Raw genomic sequence first — 20,787 nt, forward strand, 5'->3', positions numbered from 1 at the left:
AGGAGACCCCTAAATCTAGTGAAAATTTTAAAAGTGACTCCGAATGGGAAAAATTGAATAAATGAACCTTTAAAAAGATGAATGAACTTGAGTGTGAAAAAAGAGTTTGTGGTAACTAAATTGTCTGATTCACATACTTGATTGACTATGTTGAATTTGATAATTTTGTGTTGACTAAGAAAGTTAATTCACTTGAAAAGAAACTCCATATGTCTAAAAATCAATTGAAAAAAGCATGTTAATTCATGCATTAACCTCTCTCGAGACTTGCACAAGTGAATAATAAAGTTAAGTTACATGCATGAATGAATTAATGAATAAGAGATTTATGCCAATGGCAATGAGGACGATGCATACCAAACCAAATATTTATGCCAAAGACAAGGGTGCGTATCAAACAAATTTATTGGCTCCGGTTGAGAAAGCGAGAAAGCAACCGTGGTATACCACACATAAATTGAGTGGACCTTCTCGTTCTCTGTGTAACATCAAACTTCCCAGAGAAGATAAGATTTGATTGGGCATTATATATATAAATTCTTTCAAGTATTTTATGTTTTCTCTAATCTTAAGGTAGCAATCATTTTCATCATTTGTATCATAATAAATGCCATCACTCTCAATCATTTTCATAAATTGAGAAAAATCGTTCAATAATATAATAAGTTAAATGATATCACTCTCAATCATTTTCATAAATTGAGAAAAATCGTTCACAAATATAATAAGTTCGAATCTCTCCTCTCATTTTTGTGTGAACATGTTAAAAAAAAAAAAAAAAAAAAAACAAATACTAATACTATGATAGTATGATGCCACCCAAATTGGAGCAATTCTACAATATTGTGTCCCTCTAATAATAAGACGCTTTTAAAATTATTATTTGATCAAAATTTTATAATCATCATCACAAATCCGACACGTTATTAATTTTTCTTTTAAATGAAAGATTTGAGTATTTCATTGAAAAAAAATTAGGAGTATAAAGCTCTTATATTACATAGCATAAAGTTCTGCAAAATCGTAGTCACATGCTATAAGGTTACAAAGTCATATATACAAACAAAATTCATACAATAAAGTGATATCTATAGCTTTCATCTTTCACTAACCCATGTATAAAAATAGTTAAAGAACAGACCTGCTCTGAACAAACTAAATTTAAGACAATGATAGCCAAATATTCTAAAAAAAATTATTTAAACCGGCCGTAAGAGATAACCCCTCATACCGTATTATCCAGGTCGTGAGGAATAACCCTTCACACATGACTAACATTCATCCCATAGATCGACTATGATGGTAAATCTATGGAGAATAAAACTATTATTCAAAGCAAAAACACAACCAACAAATTAACAACAGCAGCGGATATGGAGAGGATGAACGACACAAAACGAAGGTAGATAGACAGATGCTTAGAAGAGAGATTAAAATTATTGATCTGGTTGGAAAACACTAGCGAACAAAAGAAAAAACCAGAGTAAGAAGGGAGGTAGAAAGTGGAAGGGAGAGGTATGTTTTTTAAACAAGAGCGACCATGTTTGAAAATCCCTCACCCCTCCCATCACTTTAGGAATTTTTTTTGAATGATTGGAAAATAGGATTGATGTGATATAAAGTTAAAATAATTTATATGGAAAAAATGAAAAAAAAAAAAAAATTGTATTGTAGGGAGTATTTTAGTTAAAAAGTAATAAAAAAATGTTGATTTGATATAAAAAGAGAAAAAAATTAAAAATGTTTTAAAGTTGATATTTTTTTTGTTTTTGAAAGAAGTAATAATAAGAGAAAAGGAAGGAAAAATAAATTTCAAATAGGAGGGGTGTCTTTTTCAAAATATAAAAAAGAAAAAATATGAATAAAGAAAAAATGATGAGATTCCAACCGGAATGACTTCTTGTTGCTGCCCAATTTGCGGGCACAGAAGAAACACGTTATTAATTATTATTGAAGAAACACAAGAAAACTTATAAAATTGTCCTCTTTACCGTCCTGTTAAGTTGTCCACTTGCACATACACCAATAAGGCCAGCTGGACGGTTTTTATTTGTCTGTAAAAGAGTAATTACCACCGTTGTGTATCCTTTTCTGGTTTGAGGGAATTGTTTCAGATATTAGACTACAACAACGTTAGTGGTTCAGAATCTGTGTTTCGTATGATTGACAGGATTCTCTATAGTAATGCTGGAGAAATGGGTTCCACAAAATTATCGCCTTCTTTTGATAAACTCTTTCTGTATAAATGTGGCTTTCTCCCATTTGGTTTTCGTTGGGAGATTGAGTTTGCCATAAGACATTTGAGGAAAAAGAAAATTTCCTGGCCATGGATGAACAATCTGTTGATACACCTCTTCTTTTGAGTCGAGGTGCTGGTTATGTCAAGAAGACGCCTCTCTTTGTGTCATGGGCCAAGTGGAGTCTCAAGTTTGTAATATGGGTCGTTTTCATTGCATGGGTTGCTTTTATTTTCCTGTCCCCAGCGGAATTTGTTAATCAAGTGCGAAGGAAATGGGTTCAGGCCACCAGTGGTTCTGTTTTTGGGATTACAGGTTGGTCCTTTAACTTGTTCTCTCCATTTGTTTTCCATACGTGATGGTCAAGTACTGTTTGGTAGCCTCAATTTTATTCCCATGTCGCCAACTGCAGGAAGCATATTCATGGTGTACAGCGGCCCAATTCTTGTTATTGCGTTCCTTTCCATAGCTTATCTTATCATCTCTGGGGAAGAGGAGCTCCATGAGTACGTATTTGTCAAGTGTGGAGTTCTTGTGTCCATGATATCTGGTTTTGAAATTTAACGTACAACTTTTCCTTGTAGGAAGAAGGCTTCAAAACATCCAAGTTTCCGCTTGTGGACTTTCCCCGTTCTTGTGGATGGGCCATTTGGGGTTATTTCTGCCACGGAATTTATTGGGATTCTCCTCTTTCTTCTTTTTGTTATATGGTCTGTGTATGCGTATACCATGCAGATACTCAGCTTAATCTCTCAGTTCCAGTTTACTTTAAAAGAGAAGAGGTACAATGTTTTTTCATAATCAACCTTGCCTTTTTCGCTGGCTATGTTCGGTTGTCATTTATATGAGCAGAAGTTAGTTGCTACTTGCTAACTTTCGCGGTGTTTCATTTTTCAGAATTTTAACACTTTTAAGTTGTCACATTTCACCAAAGGGTCTTAATTGCTTCATTTAATTGTAAATGTTTTTGTTTTGAGAGAAAGAAGAGTAATGATTCACTACCACCTTTTAATACAACTTTTCACCACCTTGCTTATGTGGCAAGGTGGTCCCCCACCTTATTTTATTTTTAAAACCTAAAAAGTAGTAGGGGACCACCTTGCCACATAAGCAAGGTGGTGAAAAGTTGTATTAAAAGGTGGTAGTGAATCATTACTCGAGAAAGAAACAACATATAGAAAAAACATAAGGAGCCATGTCTCTTCCAAATACTTCGGTCAGCCCACATTGCACATCGTCCCTACTTTCACAAATAACTCGTCTTGTCTCCCCTGATCTATGTACGGTTGGCAACTTTATAAGACATGCAACCCGACACAAAATTAGCGAGTTAGAGTTTAGTGTATTAAGATTTGGGTCAAACCGATTAGACACCATTAATAAATAGGTCAACCCGTTTATACCGCAATTGACCTGCATAACCTATATAGGTTTAAATTACATTTCAACTCCATCTATTTCTCATTTTGTTAATAATTAATATTTATGCTTAGTGAGAAGGCTTTATCATGTTATTTGTTGGAATGTAATCTTATCTTCTTGGGAAAATATATATTAGCCCCCCAAACTACCACCCTTTCTCCGGATGGCCCCCCAAACTACTAATGCTTAGATTTTGGCCCCCCAAACTACCACTTTCTGATTTTTTGGCCCTATCTATCCATTTATGCCGTTAATTTTAAACAGAATTCTGAAAATACCCTTCTACACTTTGAAATTCTCACGGTTAAGGGATGGATGTTTTCGGGTTTTTGGCCAATTTCTGTTAGAATTAATGGTATAAATAGACGGATGAGGCCAAAAAATCAGAAAGTGGTAGTTTAGGGGGTCGGAGTGCCAGTGTTGGTAGTTCGGGGTGCCATCCGAAGAAAGGGTGGTAGTTTGGGGGGCTAATATATATTTTTCCCTATCTTCTTTATTGTTATATGTTTGTTTATGTAGATGAACTTTATTGGACCGTAATATTTTTTTCAATGGATATTGCCTTGGAAGTTGGGTTATGTTTATTAATTATGGTTATGGATAATTGGATATCGAATATTAAATTGATTGTCGTAAATCTAGTTGGAAATGTGTATAATTGATATAATTTTTTCTTATAAGTTATGAAATTGTATTAATTAGGTCATATCAAGTATTTAGGTCAATTTAATCCATTTATATTAATCAGGGTTGAAATGGGTGGGTTGTGTTCGGATTAACCCAACACGATCTATTTATTAAACAGGTTATGGAAGTCGGGTTGTGCCACCTGTTTATTTAAGCATATCATGTAAATGTTGAGGGGTTTGATTCGTTTAATTAAATGTATTGAGTTCGGGTTGACCCACATAGCCGTATACCTGTGGCTCAACAAGACACGAACCCAACCATGAACTTGAATTGCCACCTCTAGACTTCTATGTACTTGAAACAGAGTCCATATGATGCGTTCGTGGGTTGAGATTTCGTACTTTTGGGGTTCATCATTAGCTCAATCATGCAATGGGCAACATTTACTATATCTTTCTTTTGGTGGAGGCATTAGGCTGGATTTGAGCTTGTTCACGAGCTACTCAATTAATTTAGTCATTCCATAAATAAAGTAAATTTTCGTGATTGTTTAATTTTATTTTTTAAAATTAATACTATATCTTTCTTTTCTTTTCTTCTTATTCTTCTTCTTCTTCTTCTTCTTTTTTTTTTTTTTTTGAATCTCCAGTAATTACTTGTACTACATACATATTGAAGTGGTTCTCAACCAAGTCTCTTATACTACTTCCTTGATACTCCTACTTAGGGCTATAATCGAGTCGAGCCGAGTATTAAATGTTCAAGCTCGACTCGTTTAATTTTTTTTTTTCGAACACGAGCCGAGCTTTCACTTATCACCGAGGTAGATAATCTGATCATTTATTTTTTGAACAAATTTGAGCTTGTTCACGAGCTACTCAATTAATTTAGTCATTCCATAAATAAAGTAAATTTTCGTGATTGTTTAATTTTTTTTATTTTTTTATTTTTTAAAATTAATACTAATTATTAGTTATTTAATTATGGTTATGATATATTGTTTGAGTAATTATAGAAATTACCTCAAATCTTAAATAATCTAATCTCAATTTTATATGTTTATCTTATAGTATATATATACATTCATATACACACACACATATATACAAACACAAGCTCACTCATATACACACAAAGGCACTTAAATCTATATCCAGACTCACACTTATAATAATTCAACTTATATCTATTACATTACGAAGAACATTTTTTTAAAAAAAAAATACTAAACATGTTCTCGTTACAAAGTTAAAAATAATAAAAATGAAGTTATACGAGCTTATACGAGTCGAGCTGAGCTTATACAAGCCAAACCTAAATTTATACGAACCTGAATTTTTTGTTCAAGCTTTGTTCATTTAATAAACGAACTGATCCCGAGCCAAGCTAATCTAGCTGAGTCTGAGCATGTTCACGAGTAGCTCTGCTCGCTTACAGCCCTTCTCCTACTTCAATTTATGCATCCTGGTAGACATGGACATTTCCTTTACTTGGGGTGAAAGTATATTTTTATGTTTAATGAAGTGGAATTCCAATTCTTGAAGTGAGGGTCACCATGTATTATTGTATGTCGTTTACTTTTCCTTTTATTTCATTCTACTTTTTTATATTTAAGTGTCATGATAGAACAAGTAGTGTACAAGAAACTTAAGTTCTTCATAATTGGCATCTAATCCGTACACTTTCTAATATCTTTTTCTTACAGTTTGAATATTGGTTTCATTTGCTAAGAGTCCTCGTTTATTTGAATTTTCAGTTGTTTTATTTTGGAAGTTCTGGGACTTCGCTTTGGTACGATTGGATTATATTGCTTGGCATTTTTGTTTCTTCCGGTTGCAAGGGGATCGGTTCTTCTCCGCCTTATAGATATCCCTGTTGAGCATGCGACAAGATATCATGTATGGCTTGGACATCTCACAATGCTGCTGTTTACTCTCCATGGACTGTTCTATGTAATTGCATGGGCAATCGAGGGTAACCTTCTACAAGAAGTGAGTGCTATTAATGCTGTAATTCTTTTTCTTTATACTTATACATGTGTATTCTCTTTGTGGATATATTTATTTGTTTGTTTGTTTGCTGCAAGAAGCTTACATCACTCAAAATCGAATGATCCCCTGGAGTGGCAATATATAATCTTTATATCAAAAGAAAAGGATTGCAGAGGGCAATAACTGAACATTAGGAAGTAGGAATGACAAAATTAGAGAAATAATTTAATAAATAAGTGATTTGAAGACATAGTTTGTGAAGTGTTCTGTGTGGTAGTTCTTCCACAATAGGTGGAAGTTTAAAGGGTAAATTTTATTTAACCCTCCTAAACGTTCATCGCTTTTGCAATTACTCTCCGAAAGTTAAAAAACTCTCAATTTAGTGTATCTAACTTTAAAAAATTGGATGGGCAATCGAGGGTCAACTCCTACAAGAAGTGAGTGCTATTGCTGTAATTCTTTTTCTTGTGTTTAGTCCCATTTATACTTGTACATGTGTATTCTATTTTGTGGATATATTTATTTGTTTGTTTGTTAGCTGCAAGAAGCTTACATCTATAATCACTGAAAATTGAATGATCCCCTTGAGTGGCAATATATAATCTTTATATCAAAAGAAAAGGAATGCAGAGGGCAATAATTGATCATTGGGAAGTAGGAATGACAAAGTTAGAGCAATAATTTAATAAAGCAAAGGATTTGAAGACATATAGTTTGGGAAGTGTTTTGTGTGGTATTAAAAGCTATTCCCTCTGTTCCACAATAGATGGAAGTTTAAAAACTATAAACATTTTACTGACGCAAATGCTCTCTTTGAAATGCTCTAAGACAGTTCGAGTAAGGTGGGTTCAAATTTGAAGTAAGTTGAGTTCAAATTTGAAAAAGGTTTGGTTCAAATTTAAGGATAATATTGGAAGGTAAATGAATATGTTCTTTCATTTTTTTTAAACTTTCATCTAGTTTAGGACAATTCAAAAAGTGTCTTAATGGGACGAAGGGGGCATTACTTCTGTTAATGTGATTTGACCCCCCTTTGAAAATGATCCTTCTACTTTTTCTGTTGTCATTCACATTTCCATGGTTAAATCGTTATATCCATATCCAGTGCAAGAGTGGTAAAATTCGGATCAAGTAAAAAGGGAAATTATTGAAATGAAGAGATAGTTATTCTACAACAATCTAGGTTGGCTAAAGATTCACATAACAAACTTGGACCTTCAATGTTACTCTTGTCGGAGTAGGTAGCTTGAGTAGAAGCCTAATGAATGATGGACTGTCTGAGTCTGAGGTGGGGGTTGTGCTTTGATAATGGCTGTGTTCTTGAGAAGAACTATCTGCTAAAAGTATGAGATGGTGCACCATGTTGGTTTTGGGGTTGAAACATAGCTATTCAACCAGGACATTTGTATGGTATTTTGACTAAAGGGAACTAAAACATGGTTATGTGGTGGCTTCGGGGCAGTCTTGAATTGTATGGGTCATGATTATACAGATAACAATGTTGTTATTCAAAGACACTTAACCACTGGGTTAAAACGTCCTCAGAATGAAATCTTGTTATGGTAATGCAGTTAAATACCTATAACAGTGCAAATTCTTGACAACAATATATATCCTTGAAGACTTTATGCACAATGGAAGTAGGATAAAAATGAACTTCGGTAAACCTTCATAGAATGAGAATGTGACAAAACGAATCCTGATCCTTAGACAGATCATATTGATAGTCTTGCTTAGACCGATACTAAGACTTTCTGATGAACTTTGCTGAATTGTGTTATAGTAGACTAAAATTGTTTTGATCTGTATATACTTCTTTCTTGATTGGTTCTAAAAAATCTCTTCATGCTTCCTTTTTTTCTAAAGTACGTCTCATGTTCTTGATTTGATGATATGGTCATAGCTGACAATTACATTAGCACATGCAAACTTAGAAAGCATGGAGCTAACATACAATGAGTCATTAATTATGATTGTTTAGAGAACTTACTTTTGGTCCCGTTTATGTTGTCTGATTATTCATGTCACAAAACAATTTTTTATGCTAACCAACCTGTGGTACACTTAAAAATTGTGTGCATATATATATGAGAATAGAAGTGACTTGCTTCCAGCTTGGCTTGTAGGATCATGTGGTGCCCTTAAAAATGGTGTGCATATGTATGAGAATAGAAGTCAGTTGCTTATGGCTTGGTTTGTAGTAATAGTCTTTTGGCTTATGTAGTGCTTGTTGTTTCTATATGCCCACACCCGCCAGAATGCTACTTGGTTTTAGAAGAAGCCATGCCACATGTGCATAAATGTATAGTTACATGATTATATTACTATGTTTTTTACTTTAATTTAATGCTCCTCACATAGTGTCAGTCCCATATGCGGTTCAGCCATTTTTGAATTGGGTAGAATTGGCAGCCTCTTCTTCAAAAACGAATTGAGATGGCTATTTAAGTCATTGAGTGGCCTTACAGGAGAAAACCATCTCCTTTGTAAACTTTCTCAGTGTCTCAAACCTCTTCTTTTTCTTCCTTTGTAGAATTTATTTAAAAGGACCTCAATGGAAAGAGACATAGGGTCATATGAAGATGATGAAGCTACTTATGTCTTTATTTTTTTTCATGCAGATATTGGAGTGGAAAGATATTGGTATTGCTAATCTTGCAGGAGTTATTAGTCTTTTAGCTGGTCTTTTGATGTGGCTGACATCACTTTATCCAGTGAGAAAGCAGCAGTTTGAGTTGTTCTTCTACACCCACCAACTATATGTAGTCTTTGTTATCTTTTTAGCTTTGCATGTTGGTGATTTCATTTTCAGTATAGCTGCTGGAGGAATATTTATTTTTATACTTGATCGCTTTCTGAGATTCTGCCAATCAAGAAGGACTGTTGATATAATTTCAGCCAAGTGTCTTCCTTGTGGATCTGTGGAATTGATTCTTTCAAAGCCTGCAAGTAATACTAATTCCCCACAAATTTATATATTTTCCTTGTTTATCTGCTATCACCATATCTATGACACTTTTTCTCTTGACAATGTAGATCTACGGTACAATGCCCTTAGTTTTATTTTCCTTCAAGTTCGGGAATTATCTTGGCTACAGTGGCATCCTTTCAGTGTTTCATCTAGTCCTCTAGATGGTAAATATCATCTCTCCATTCTCATTAAGGTTCTCGGGGAATGGACAGCAAAGCTTAAAGAAAATATCTTGAATAGTTCTGAAGCTGAACTTCAGGATGAGCTACATCTCCGGCCTCAAACAAAGATAACAGCTTCAGTTGAGGGGCCTTACGGGCATGGATTACCGTATCACTTGATGTATGCACTCGCTTTACTGGATATCAAACATAAGTTTTTATGGTTTATTATCTTTTTTTAGTGAACTGACTTCACCATCTTATTCTGTAGGTATGAAAACCTTATTTTAGTGGCAGGTGGCATTGGGATTTCACCATTTCTTGCTATCTTGAGTGACATTCTCCATCGTGTAGGAGAAGGAAAACCCTGTCTACCTCGAAACATCTTGCTTGTTTGGGCTGTGAAAAGATCAAACGAGCTTTCTCTTCTTTCTACTGTTGACATGGAGTCGATCTGTCCATATTTCTCTGATAAACTAAATCTTGAGATTCACATTTATGTCACTCGGGAATCAGAACCTCCACTGGTTGGTTTAGTTATACTCACAGAACCTTGTACTTTTCTTTGTTTTGTTTTAACATTATCTCATTCACTTTTTGTGGCATTTAATGGTTGTTAATTATCTGCAGGAAGAGGGTAAAGTTCACAAGACTAAGAACTCTTCTCCCTCCCCTATGTCGGATGGATGCAGTATGTCTGTTTTGGTTGGTACAGGAAATAATATATTTTCTGGACTATATGTTATCTCATCTACACTGGGGTTTGTTATCTTAATTGGTTTACTGGATATTTTCTACATAAACCCTTTTGGCATATCTTCATGGTGGTACAAGGGGCTTCTTTTTGTAATCTGCATGCTTGCAAGTGTCTTTATCTTTGGGGGTCTTGTGGTTGGTATATGGCATCTTTGGGGACGAAATGAAACCAGGCAGGAGGAATGCGCGCGCGAGATTGATAGGATAAAGGTTGATAGGATGCAGCATAATGAAACTGCAGCTCACAAGGATCAGTCAACTCAGCAAAATCTTCCGAGTTCAACCAATACTTATTATGGTTCAAGGCCAGACTTCAAAGGCAAGGCATTCAATTTCTGTTCAAAATATAAACCACAAAAACGCAAAAAAAGAAGAAGGCATCTTTATAATGACGTTTAACCTTTTTGTTGCACTACAAATAGAAGCTTTCTGAATCCCCTTCCATTTGTCTTTACTGCAGAAATTTTTGGGTACGTTTCCGAGAAATGGGGCCGAGTTGATGTTGGTGTCATTGTGTGCGGTCCTCCACCTCTTCAGACGAGTGTTGCTACAGAAATCAGGTCACATAACATTAGGAGACAACGCCATCATCCAATCTTCCATTTCAACAGCCATAGTTTCGACCTGTAGGGTGACCCTAGATTTGTATTTCCTTGATAAGCTGTATCCAATCTTCCCACCTTCGTTATCTTCCCCTTAGTGGAGGCAACACCTTGGCTTCCTATCATGTAGGCACCACCTTCGTTGTCTTCCCCTTAATGTAATCAATGAGCTTAGAAGCCAAATTTGCCCTGTTGAAATGTATATTTGTAAGTAAGTACACTTATATATGTACAAATGTTTTTATGAATATATATATATATATATATATATATATATATATATATATATATATACACACACACACACACATTGACAATTTTTGAAAATATTCGCGAACCCAACACAAATTAGTGAATTAAGATTTTGTAAAATAGAATTTGGGTCAAACCGGGTCAATCTGATTATACACGATTAATAAACGGATCAATTTTTAGTAAACCTGATTAACCCACCCGTGCCTGCATAAATCCGGATAAATTAAAACTTATTTTTTTTATTTATTTTTACCATTAAAAAATTAAACCCTAAATTCTACAACCAAATTAAAATTGCCCTCAGTCTCATCCTAAGTCATAAGGATATAATTTCAATGGTGTAATTCGTTTTCATGTTCAATAATTAAGAATTATTGTGCCAATATCTTTTGTATGACATTTTCATGTTCAATAATTGAAAATTTTGTTAATTTAACGAGTTATGCGGGTCGAGTCGAGTCAATCTAATACGATCTGTTTATTAAATAGGTTATGTGGGTCAGGTTGCGTCACTCACCTATTTCTATGGGTAGTGTCAGGATTGAAGGGACTAGACCATTAAATTAAATGGCTCGAGTATATAATCTTATATCCAAGGTTCGATACGACCCGAATCCAACACACAAACACAAATTGTCATCCTTATTTTTATGTTTCACAATATCAATATATGCACTTGTGAGTAATTATTAGGGAAAAATACAAAATCAGTCTCTGTGATTACACCGATTTGCAATAAGCTCTGTGTGGTATAAAAACAACCCGAATCCGATATACAAACACAAATTACAACCCCTATTTTTATGTATCATACTATCATGGTATCAATATATGCACCTATGAATATGTAACACTCCAGTTCTATATTGAAAAGATGAGTATCCCGCATAGAGAGTGAGTGGTTTATAAAAAATGCTCATAAGTGCCAAGAGCCTGTTTGAGATTGTATTGAGAAATATAATTTTTTTTAAACTCAAAAAGAGTTTTTTAGAAAAAAAAAAAAAAAAAAAATCATTTTTAAGCTTTTCCCATCTAAAAAGGTTCATTTTAAAGTTTTTTTTTTTTTTTTTTTTTGCCAAAAGTTCGATTTAACAATTTTTAGATTAAAGAAAAGAAAAGAAAAAAAAGAAGAAGAAGAAGAAAAAAAGGTCCATTTGGACTTTTTTTTCTCTCTCTTTTATTTTAATCAAACATTATCTTTTTGTTTGACACAACTTTTTAAGCTTTCTAATGCAATATCAAATAAGTTATAAATTCTACATTGTTTACTTACTAGGTGAACTGAGTTTTATAAATAATTTTAGAGAAGTTCTAATTGACTAGTCTTTTTTGAGAGATAGTGCTGATGTGCTATATGTGACTTACGATTTTATTTTATTTTATTTTCATATTGATAAGATGAGTAGCCCATATAGATAATAAGTTGTTTATAATAGATGTTCATTGGTGTTAAGTCTCACATTATTTACTTACTAGGTAAAACTGAGCTTCAAAAGTGATTATAAGGAAGTTCCAAATTAATTAGTCATTTTAGAGGTAATAGTGCATACGTTACTAGTGCTTTTCGTAGGTCGTTATAGAATAATTATTAATGCAAAATCAATTCATGACCCTATGATTACATCGACTTGCCACTCCATATGATATAAAAATGTTTTGAGAGCTCTATGTAGTATGCAAAAATAACAAATAGGTCTTCGCACCCAACTTTCGTTTAATTTCTTTTTACAGATATTGTCAAATGTCGCGTTAGCATCGATTAGATTATGACACATGCTACTCAAAATAAAAAATTTATAAATATAAATATATACAAATTAAAATAATAATAATAATAATAAAAAACTTAGAATAGACGGTGGTTGAGCTCGACCGAACCACCCCTGGCCTTCTGCTATACCAAAAGTTTAGGACCTGAAATGCCGTCAAGGCGTTAAGCAATAGTACTACCTTTGCTCTAAGGTTACCATGTTCAGAGTTGCAGGAGTTTCACAAGCGGCATAATGGATTTAGGGACAGAATCAAGAGTTCTTATTAGAGTAAGGCCAAAGCGTAAATGAAAAATATATTAAGATTGAAGATTAAATTAATATATAAAAGATTAAATTAATATCCATTCAATATTAACCAAATATAAACAAAAGAAAAGATGACTTGTAGGCATTATAGCAAAGAAGGAATTTTGGAGTTATAAACATAACGGGTGAATACTTAAACCGCGAATTCAAAAATAATTCACAAACAAAAATCAGAGGAATTGAGATAGATTTGCCAAACCTATCATTTTGGACCCATTTTTTATTTGACAAACTACCTTAGCAGACAGGGGGCCATGGCCCCTGGGGGCCTCACTGTGGGTCCGTCACTGGATGGATTGCAGAAAATGATGAACCTGGCCCTGGGGACCCCAATGCCCATTTCGAGATGAGTTCCATCCCCAGGAAGCTTGACATGTCAATGCTAGACAACAACCCTATACCATGTTTTGTGTTTGACAGCCATGTCGTGGAACAGGATTGAGAGATAAATAAGACAAGGAGATCTTCAACTGTGGTTGCGGCTGGCTGTTGCACAAGTAATCCGCTTATGGAACAACAACCCTGGCCATTGGGAGGTCAGGCGGTCCAACCACCTTCCATTTGGCCAAACTTGTTACTTGACTATTCTTGTTTCAGGTCTTTTTATTTTTTATTTTTTTATACATCTATTCTTGTTCTCCCAAAAGTCAAACCTCCCGGTGTGGGACTGTCTCCCAAGTCCCACCTAATTTTCTTGGCATCCAAAAGCGGCAAATCGTTGAAATGAAAAAGTCACAAAACAAATCAAAAGAAAAGCCTCTGACACTTTGTTCACCAACTAATTTTCTTCTTCCGCCTTATTTTGATTCCTCGTACTCTGTGTCTTGGTTTTATTAGAATTCTGATACCTACAATTACAGACACGCTTTTACAAGAGTGCGCAAAGAAAATCAGATAGCTTTCTAGATAATCCAGTGTAGTATATTATGGAGGATATTTGGAGATGAGGAGGAATTAGGTGAGGAGTTTGAAATACAGGTGAAGTGAATCGATAAGATAATGAGGGGAAATGGCCGCATGTCCAACAAGAAGATTTTATTCTCACTCCCAGTCCCAGAACAACCGCGGGTTCTTGCTGATTCCTGGTGGCCATGGCCGTCAACGAGTCACACTCTGCTCAAGAACCTCTTCTTCATTCCAACGGAGCTCATGATAACAAGAACAACGTCAAGATACCTGGCTTCTTCGTATCATTGGCCAAATGGGTTCTCAAATTTACTATGTGGGTTGTATTCGTTGCATGGGTTGCTCTCTTTTTTCTGGTTCCTACAGACTTCGGGAGCGCCCTGTATGAGGACTGGGTTGATGCTACCACTGGAACGCTGTTTGGGGAGACAGGTGCTTCTTTAGTATTCTTAATTCAAACTCATCATCGCATTAATGCTTACTGGTCTCAAAAGTTTGACACTCTCAACTTTCAGGGAGTGTCTTGCTGTTATACAGCGGCCCCATTGCAATTATTGTTTTGCTTGCTGTGCCATATCTTCTTATCTCTGGGGTAGAGCAACATGAACAACTGCTGCAAGAGTATGTGATTTTTATGCACTTACGTGTTCTCATTGTTACTTGTATACCAGATTACGATGATAACTGCAAAAGTAAATAAATTGCCCATGATATATTTGTTTAAATTTTAAAATAAAAAACTTCATTTATCCGCAGGAAGAGGCCTCCAAGATTCCGATTGTGGACTTTTCCCGTTCTGGTGGATGGACCATTTGGGGTTGTTTCCGCTGCCGAGTTGATTGGGATAATCCTCTTTGTTGTGTTTGTTCTCTGGGCTGTTTATTCCTATACTGTAGTGAACTTTGAAATCTTACCTAGCTATGGTGATTTGACCCTCAAAGAAAAGAGGTACGCCATTTTGTTGGGTTTGGTTTTGTTTATTTGTATAGGTTTACAATAGAAAGTCACATGCTTTAGTGGTCCATGGACGATGTTCCCCGTGCTCAATATTTGAAACCTTTGGAATGAATGAACGGATGGTCCATAATCCATCAGCTGTGTTTCCATACTAATCTGATTTGTTCCACTTTTCAGGGTTTTTATGTTGCAAATGTCAGCATATTCCTTTGGCTTGATCGCCTTATCTTGCTTGGCCTTTCTCTTTCTCCCCATCACGAGGGGATCGATTCTTCTCCGCCTTATTGATATACCTTTCGAGCATGCCGCCAGATATCATGTATGGTTGGGAAATCTCATAATGTTCCTCATTACTCTTCATGGACTTTTCTATATGATTGTATGGGCAATAAGGGGCATCATACCATCTGAAGTGAGTGTTCAAATTCTTTCTTGCGTTTACGCATACAAAATGTGTACATATGAATGTTTTTCTTTGCATATTTGTCAAATTAATCTATTTATGAACTCCGTAATTGCAAAACATTGTTGAGACAACTTTATGACGCTTTTGATGAAAGCTAAACAACTCTATGTGAAGGAAAAAGAAAAATATAATTGGTCATAGGGAAGAACAAAAATATATGATTGATATTCCTCCCACCATATTATCTCCATGAACATTCACTCACATGCTTTTTTCTACTTTCTTTAGACCTTTTTTGTCCTTAAGTACTCATTATGGATATTTTAGTATCAACTACATGACACCGCAGTCACCGAAACTTCTTTGTTTTCCAAGAAGACTGGATCATTATAAGGGTATAATGATCTCTAAAAGAATGTAAGAATATTATTTGCATATCTGTTGTTTTAGAAGTGCAGATTAGTTTCTTATTATTTAATGAGCTTCCTGTATTGGTCCCAAACCTTCTGACCTGTCGTTAGCTTTGCTAGGGTAGAACTGCCTGGGTAGGGACTGGTGGCAATAATAAGTCCTGCTTGTAGAAATATGAATAAACCCTCGATGAAAAACTGAAATGAACTAGCAACTACGTCAGTGCCTGGACTTGGGGGGCATTGGCCCATGGGACAATGTTTACAGTAACTGATACTATAAGTGTTGACTGGATTGTTTTGGCATGTTCTACAGGTTCGATTTTAGTTTTGTTTAGTTTTTTTTTGTTGTTTTTTTTTCCTTTTCTTTTGCACCCTCATTAGGTAGTGAATGAGAAATGGTGACTCCAATCATTGAACAGCACAAAAAGAAAAAATGAACTGACATGGAAGTTTCTTCAACAAAATGCTCTTGTTTCTTGTTGTCCTTTCATTCTTCCTTTATTAAATAGGCAATCTACCTACACAGTAAGAATTCATTGGAAGAGACATAGGGACAAAGAAAGATTTTATAAACTACAGAAGTATTTTTTTCCTAACTTTTTTTCTTCATGAAGATAATAGAGTGGAAAAGTGATGGTGGTGCGAACTTTGCCGGGGTTATTTGCTATGCATTTTTCCTGGTGATCTGGGTGACCTCACTTCCTCCAGTGAGAAAGCGATATTTTGAGCTTTTCTTCTACACACATCAGCTCTACATCCTTTTTGTCATCTTCTTGGCCTTGCATATTGGTGATACCAATTTTAGCAAAGCTGCTGGAGGAATATTTCTATTCATGCTTGATCGCTTTCTGAGGTTCTGCCAGTCACGGAAGACGGTCAATGTAATTTCGACAACCAGCTTTCCATGTGGAACAGTGAAATTGGTGCTTTCCAAACCTGGAAGTAAGATTGGTTCCAAACTCTATCGTTTTCTTGTGTTTATTTTTCAACCAAAAACTATAGAGCTTCCTCTTTGACTATGTAGACCTGCGATACAATGCCCTCAGTTTCATCTTCCTCCGAGTGCGGGAATTATCTTGGCTGCAATGGCATCCTTTCAGTGTTTCATCAAGTCCTTTGGATGGCAAAAATCATCTTTCGGTCCTTATAAAGGCTGTCGGGGACTGGACAACAAAGTTAAGTGGAAAAGTCTCAGATATTGCTGAGGAATCTCAACTAGAGCTACCTGTCCAGCCTCATTCTCAGATTATGGCTTCTGTAGAGGGGCCTTATGGGCATGAATCACCATACCACTTGATGTATGTACTTTTTTCTTTATATACATATGTATGTGCGACAATGATGGATAGTTAAGTCACTGTTTAAATAGATAATTTTTCCCGTGGGCCAAAAAAAAAGAAGGAAAAAGTGTTTTCTTTTGGGTAAAATTTTCATTACCATGGGAAAATGCATAGAATTCTGTCATAACATTTAACGCTTAGTTTTCTGTAACAGCAGTAAACTTTCCCAAATAATAAATGTGCCGCAAGTTGGAATTTTACATTAAAGTTTACTCTTGGGAAATTGAAAATTGGTCCACCCAAAATTTATTATTGGTCATAAAAAAAAAAATGTGGGCCCATCCTGATTAGTGGTGATTTTCTGTTTGTGTGGTTTTGGTTGGCACATTCTGCGTCTCCCAGAGGAGAGGCCATGGTTCAAGCCTCGCCATGGGCATGAAGTAGGGATAGTTCTAGGGACACCCAGTCTATGGACTGGGGATTTTGCTAAGTTATCAAATGTTTGTTCTTTCATATGTACCATGTGTTTTTCAAAAGACTAACTTGACATTTTTATCCTCTTAGGTATGAAAAGCTTATATTGGTTGCAGGAGGCAGTGGGATCTCCCCATTCTTAGCTATCTTGAGTGATATTATCCATCGTTCTAAGGAGAAAAAACCTTGTCTACCAAGACATGTTTTACTTGTTTGGGCCGTAAAAGGATCAAATGAGCTTTCTATTTTTTCTGCAATTGGCATTGAGTCAATCTGTCCATTTTCCACCGATGAATTGAATATTGAAATTCAAACTTATGTCACTCAAGAATCAGAGCCTTCATTGGTACGTTTAATTGTCTTCAGTTTCTTAGATCTATACTCAATATTTTTCACATTTAAGATTACCTCTTCATTGCATTTGACTGTTGCTAACCGCAGGAGGAGGGTAAACTTTACAAGCCTACAAGCTCTTCAGCACTCTCTTTTGCCAAGGGAGGGAGCATGTCAGTTTTGGTTGGTACTGGAAATAAGATATGGGTTGGAAGTTATGTTATCCTATCTACAATTGGTTTTGTTATCTCTCTGGGTTTGTTAGACATCTGTTACATAAATCCTTTCAGTATAACATATTGGTGGTACAAAGGCCTTCTGTTTGTAGCATGCATGGTTGTAAGTATTTTCATCTTTGGGGGCCTTGTGGTTGGTTTATGGTGTCTTTGGGAAAAAAGGACCTCGGCCAGGGAGGAAGTTCAGGAAGATAGGGAAAAGATTGATGTGATGCAGCGTAATGCAGAGACAGACAAGGACTTATGCCAGGAAACCCTTGCTAGTTCATATTCTGTTCGGTATGGTTGCAGACCAGACTTCAGAGGTACGTCCCCATTTATTTATGACAAAATGCTCACAATACTTCAATAAGTAATAGGTTTCAGGTGATACATAAAGTATGTATATATATGACTATGCTTCTTCAATAATCTGTGTTAGAATGAGAGAGCCAGACTACCAACTAAAAATAAATAACCTTACATATTTACTTTAGAAAGGATTTCAGTTATTGTACAAACTGCTAGTGGGATTATTTAATTTTTTGGTCTGTAACTGCCAATGGGCTTGAAAAGTAAAAATTTCCAGATCTCATGTTTGTAAGAGCAGTTTCTCTCAAATTTTGAACTCAAAGTTTAATGCACATAGAAGGTTTAGGGTTTAATCACAAAACAAGTAAGAGTGGTTTTGGATGAATGAAGAAGCTGCAATAATTTGTGATGCTCTCATGGGGTAAATAAGAATCCCAACCATTAAACAGCAATGATAACGTCCTTCTCATAAAATAATAGGGGTTAATGAGAGAGGAAAATTAGATAGGAAGAAGAATAGGGAAATTAAATTCATTAACTAAGGTGTTTAGGTGTTTTTCATGCTTATATCATGAATATCATGAAACTGACTTTTTCCTCAGTGCTTTGATATATGAAAAATTGTAAACTGTTGCAAAATCTTCTATATAAGGCTAATAATTTCTTGGACAGGTAACTTAAACATTTGATACGTTAGGCTCTAAAATCTGCCTCAGTGGTAGACCTTGCTTTTTTTATTTTCTTGTTCACTCTTATTATTGAAAATCGTCTTCAGTTGATCATTTTTTTTTGGTCCTTACACAATGCTGGATTCCAAGATATATGAGCTGCCTTTTGTCTCAACATATTCATCGGCCACTCAATCAAAAAAGTAACTTGACACTTTTACATGTCATATGAACCATGGCTTCAGAATTAACTTCAGCAGTGGAGTTTGCTACCACATACTGTTCTATCTTCCACGGCAAAAGTTTCGCCCAAAAAGGCACAGTAGAACTAGTTGATTCTGGCCAGAAAACTTGGGACAAAATTCAAAAAGAAAAAAAGAAGTGGACTTCTTGTTGGATCGAGTATCCTGTGATAACCTAGAAATTCTTGATTGCTCTCAACTTGAATAAGAACGGGTCTATGGTATTGCTCTTAATGTATAAAGAATCTGCTTTTACATCAAAACCTGATATTCGAGCTTGAAATTTGTTACATTTGATGTCGAAACCCTTATGAGCAAAGTCATCTGTTTTACCAGACAATACCTGTTTCCTTGACTCCATATTTATGATTTTTCTTGCAGAAATTTTTGGTTCAGTATCAGATGGTTGGGGCCATGTGGATGTCGGTGTCATTGTGTGCGGTCCCCCAACTCTTCAGAAAAGTGTTGCTAAAGAGTGTAGGTTGCAGAATCTGAAAAGAAAAAAGAATGACCCGATCTTCCATTTCAACAGCCATAGTTTTGATTTGTAGGGTCATCATCAAGAGTTTTTCTCTTGGCATGTTTGTAGGCTTAGTAATTTTTGAACTGTTATCACTCAATGGTTTGTCTCTGCTGACAACCATAATTTTTGGTTTTCCTTCACACTAGCCATTTGCGGGCAATTGCCTACTGCCAGGTTTATCTTGCTTGATGTTAAATGATTGATATTTTAAAATTTTGCCTCAATGGTTTGTTAATCTTCAATGTAAAAAATTAAAAATCAATGCATATATGTATTATCATGTATATGTCACACATTGGTCATTCTATTGCTTAGGAAATTATAAGCCCTTTTACTTACAAAATCTAGGAAGTTAGCCCCAGCAGAATGGACAAAAAACCAAGAGATATGTTAACTGCATAACTTTTACACAACAATTGCATAACAATGTTGATGTAAAAGTGAGTCCAGGAGGACCAATAAGGCCTAAGACACTTTTATAAGATCAATAAGTTGCACTTTTAAATCTAGAGGACCAATAAGGCCTAAGACACTTCTATAAGAAAAATAAGTTGTACTTTTAAATTTCTCTTCCAAATAAGTCCACAAGCCGAAGATAAATTCTCCAACACCAAACTTTACCATTTTTTTTTCCTCTATGAAGTGGGAAAAAGGTTTTAAGAGGATTTTTTTTTTCACTCTTGATTTGAATGGAAAAGAAAGTGAGAGACTTTAAAAAAGGGGTAAGCTTTCCAACAATATATCAAAAGTAGAAATTACAGTGCAAAAAACACAGCCAAATAGTAGGAAATGAATAAAATACTTGATCATCTCAATAAGGGTTGCATAAAGTGGTACTATAATCGTTGCGAGACCCTTCAACCTTATCCGAACCCTTAATGCAAGGAATGTGGACATGGACATGGCCATGACCTTCGAAATACCCTTTCAACCTACTCGAACCCTTGCTAGGTAA

General features: G+C 35.2%; 2 protein-coding genes across 2 annotated transcripts; both read left to right on the forward strand.

Annotated features, from left to right (window-relative positions):
* Positions 1-2,138: 2,138 nt before the first annotated feature.
* On the forward strand, positions 2,139-11,020 carry LOC133881408 (ferric reduction oxidase 7, chloroplastic-like). Its single transcript, XM_062320332.1, has 9 exons — positions 2,139-2,552; positions 2,650-2,743; positions 2,822-3,019; positions 6,046-6,280; positions 8,902-9,229; positions 9,317-9,593; positions 9,684-9,939; positions 10,043-10,487; positions 10,629-11,020. The coding sequence occupies exons 1-9, from the start codon at positions 2,327-2,329 to the stop codon at positions 10,796-10,798; spliced, it is 2,229 nt and encodes a 742-aa protein (XP_062176316.1). The 5' UTR covers positions 2,139-2,326; the 3' UTR covers positions 10,799-11,020.
* Positions 11,021-13,613: 2,593 nt separating this feature from the next.
* LOC133882836 (ferric reduction oxidase 7, chloroplastic-like) lies at positions 13,614-20,045 on the forward strand. The gene is made up of 9 exons (XM_062322057.1): positions 13,614-14,441; positions 14,525-14,630; positions 14,766-14,957; positions 15,144-15,378; positions 16,400-16,727; positions 16,810-17,083; positions 17,630-17,885; positions 17,981-18,413; positions 19,691-20,045. Exons 1-9 carry the CDS (start codon positions 14,195-14,197, stop codon positions 19,858-19,860), a joined length of 2,241 nt encoding a protein of 746 aa, XP_062178041.1. The 5' UTR covers positions 13,614-14,194; the 3' UTR covers positions 19,861-20,045.
* The last annotated feature ends 742 nt before the right edge of the window (positions 20,046-20,787 follow it).

The sequence above is a fragment of the Alnus glutinosa genome, chromosome 11 (assembly GCF_958979055.1).
Source record: "Alnus glutinosa chromosome 11, dhAlnGlut1.1, whole genome shotgun sequence".
Lineage (NCBI taxonomy): Eukaryota > Viridiplantae > Streptophyta > Magnoliopsida > Fagales > Betulaceae > Alnus > Alnus glutinosa.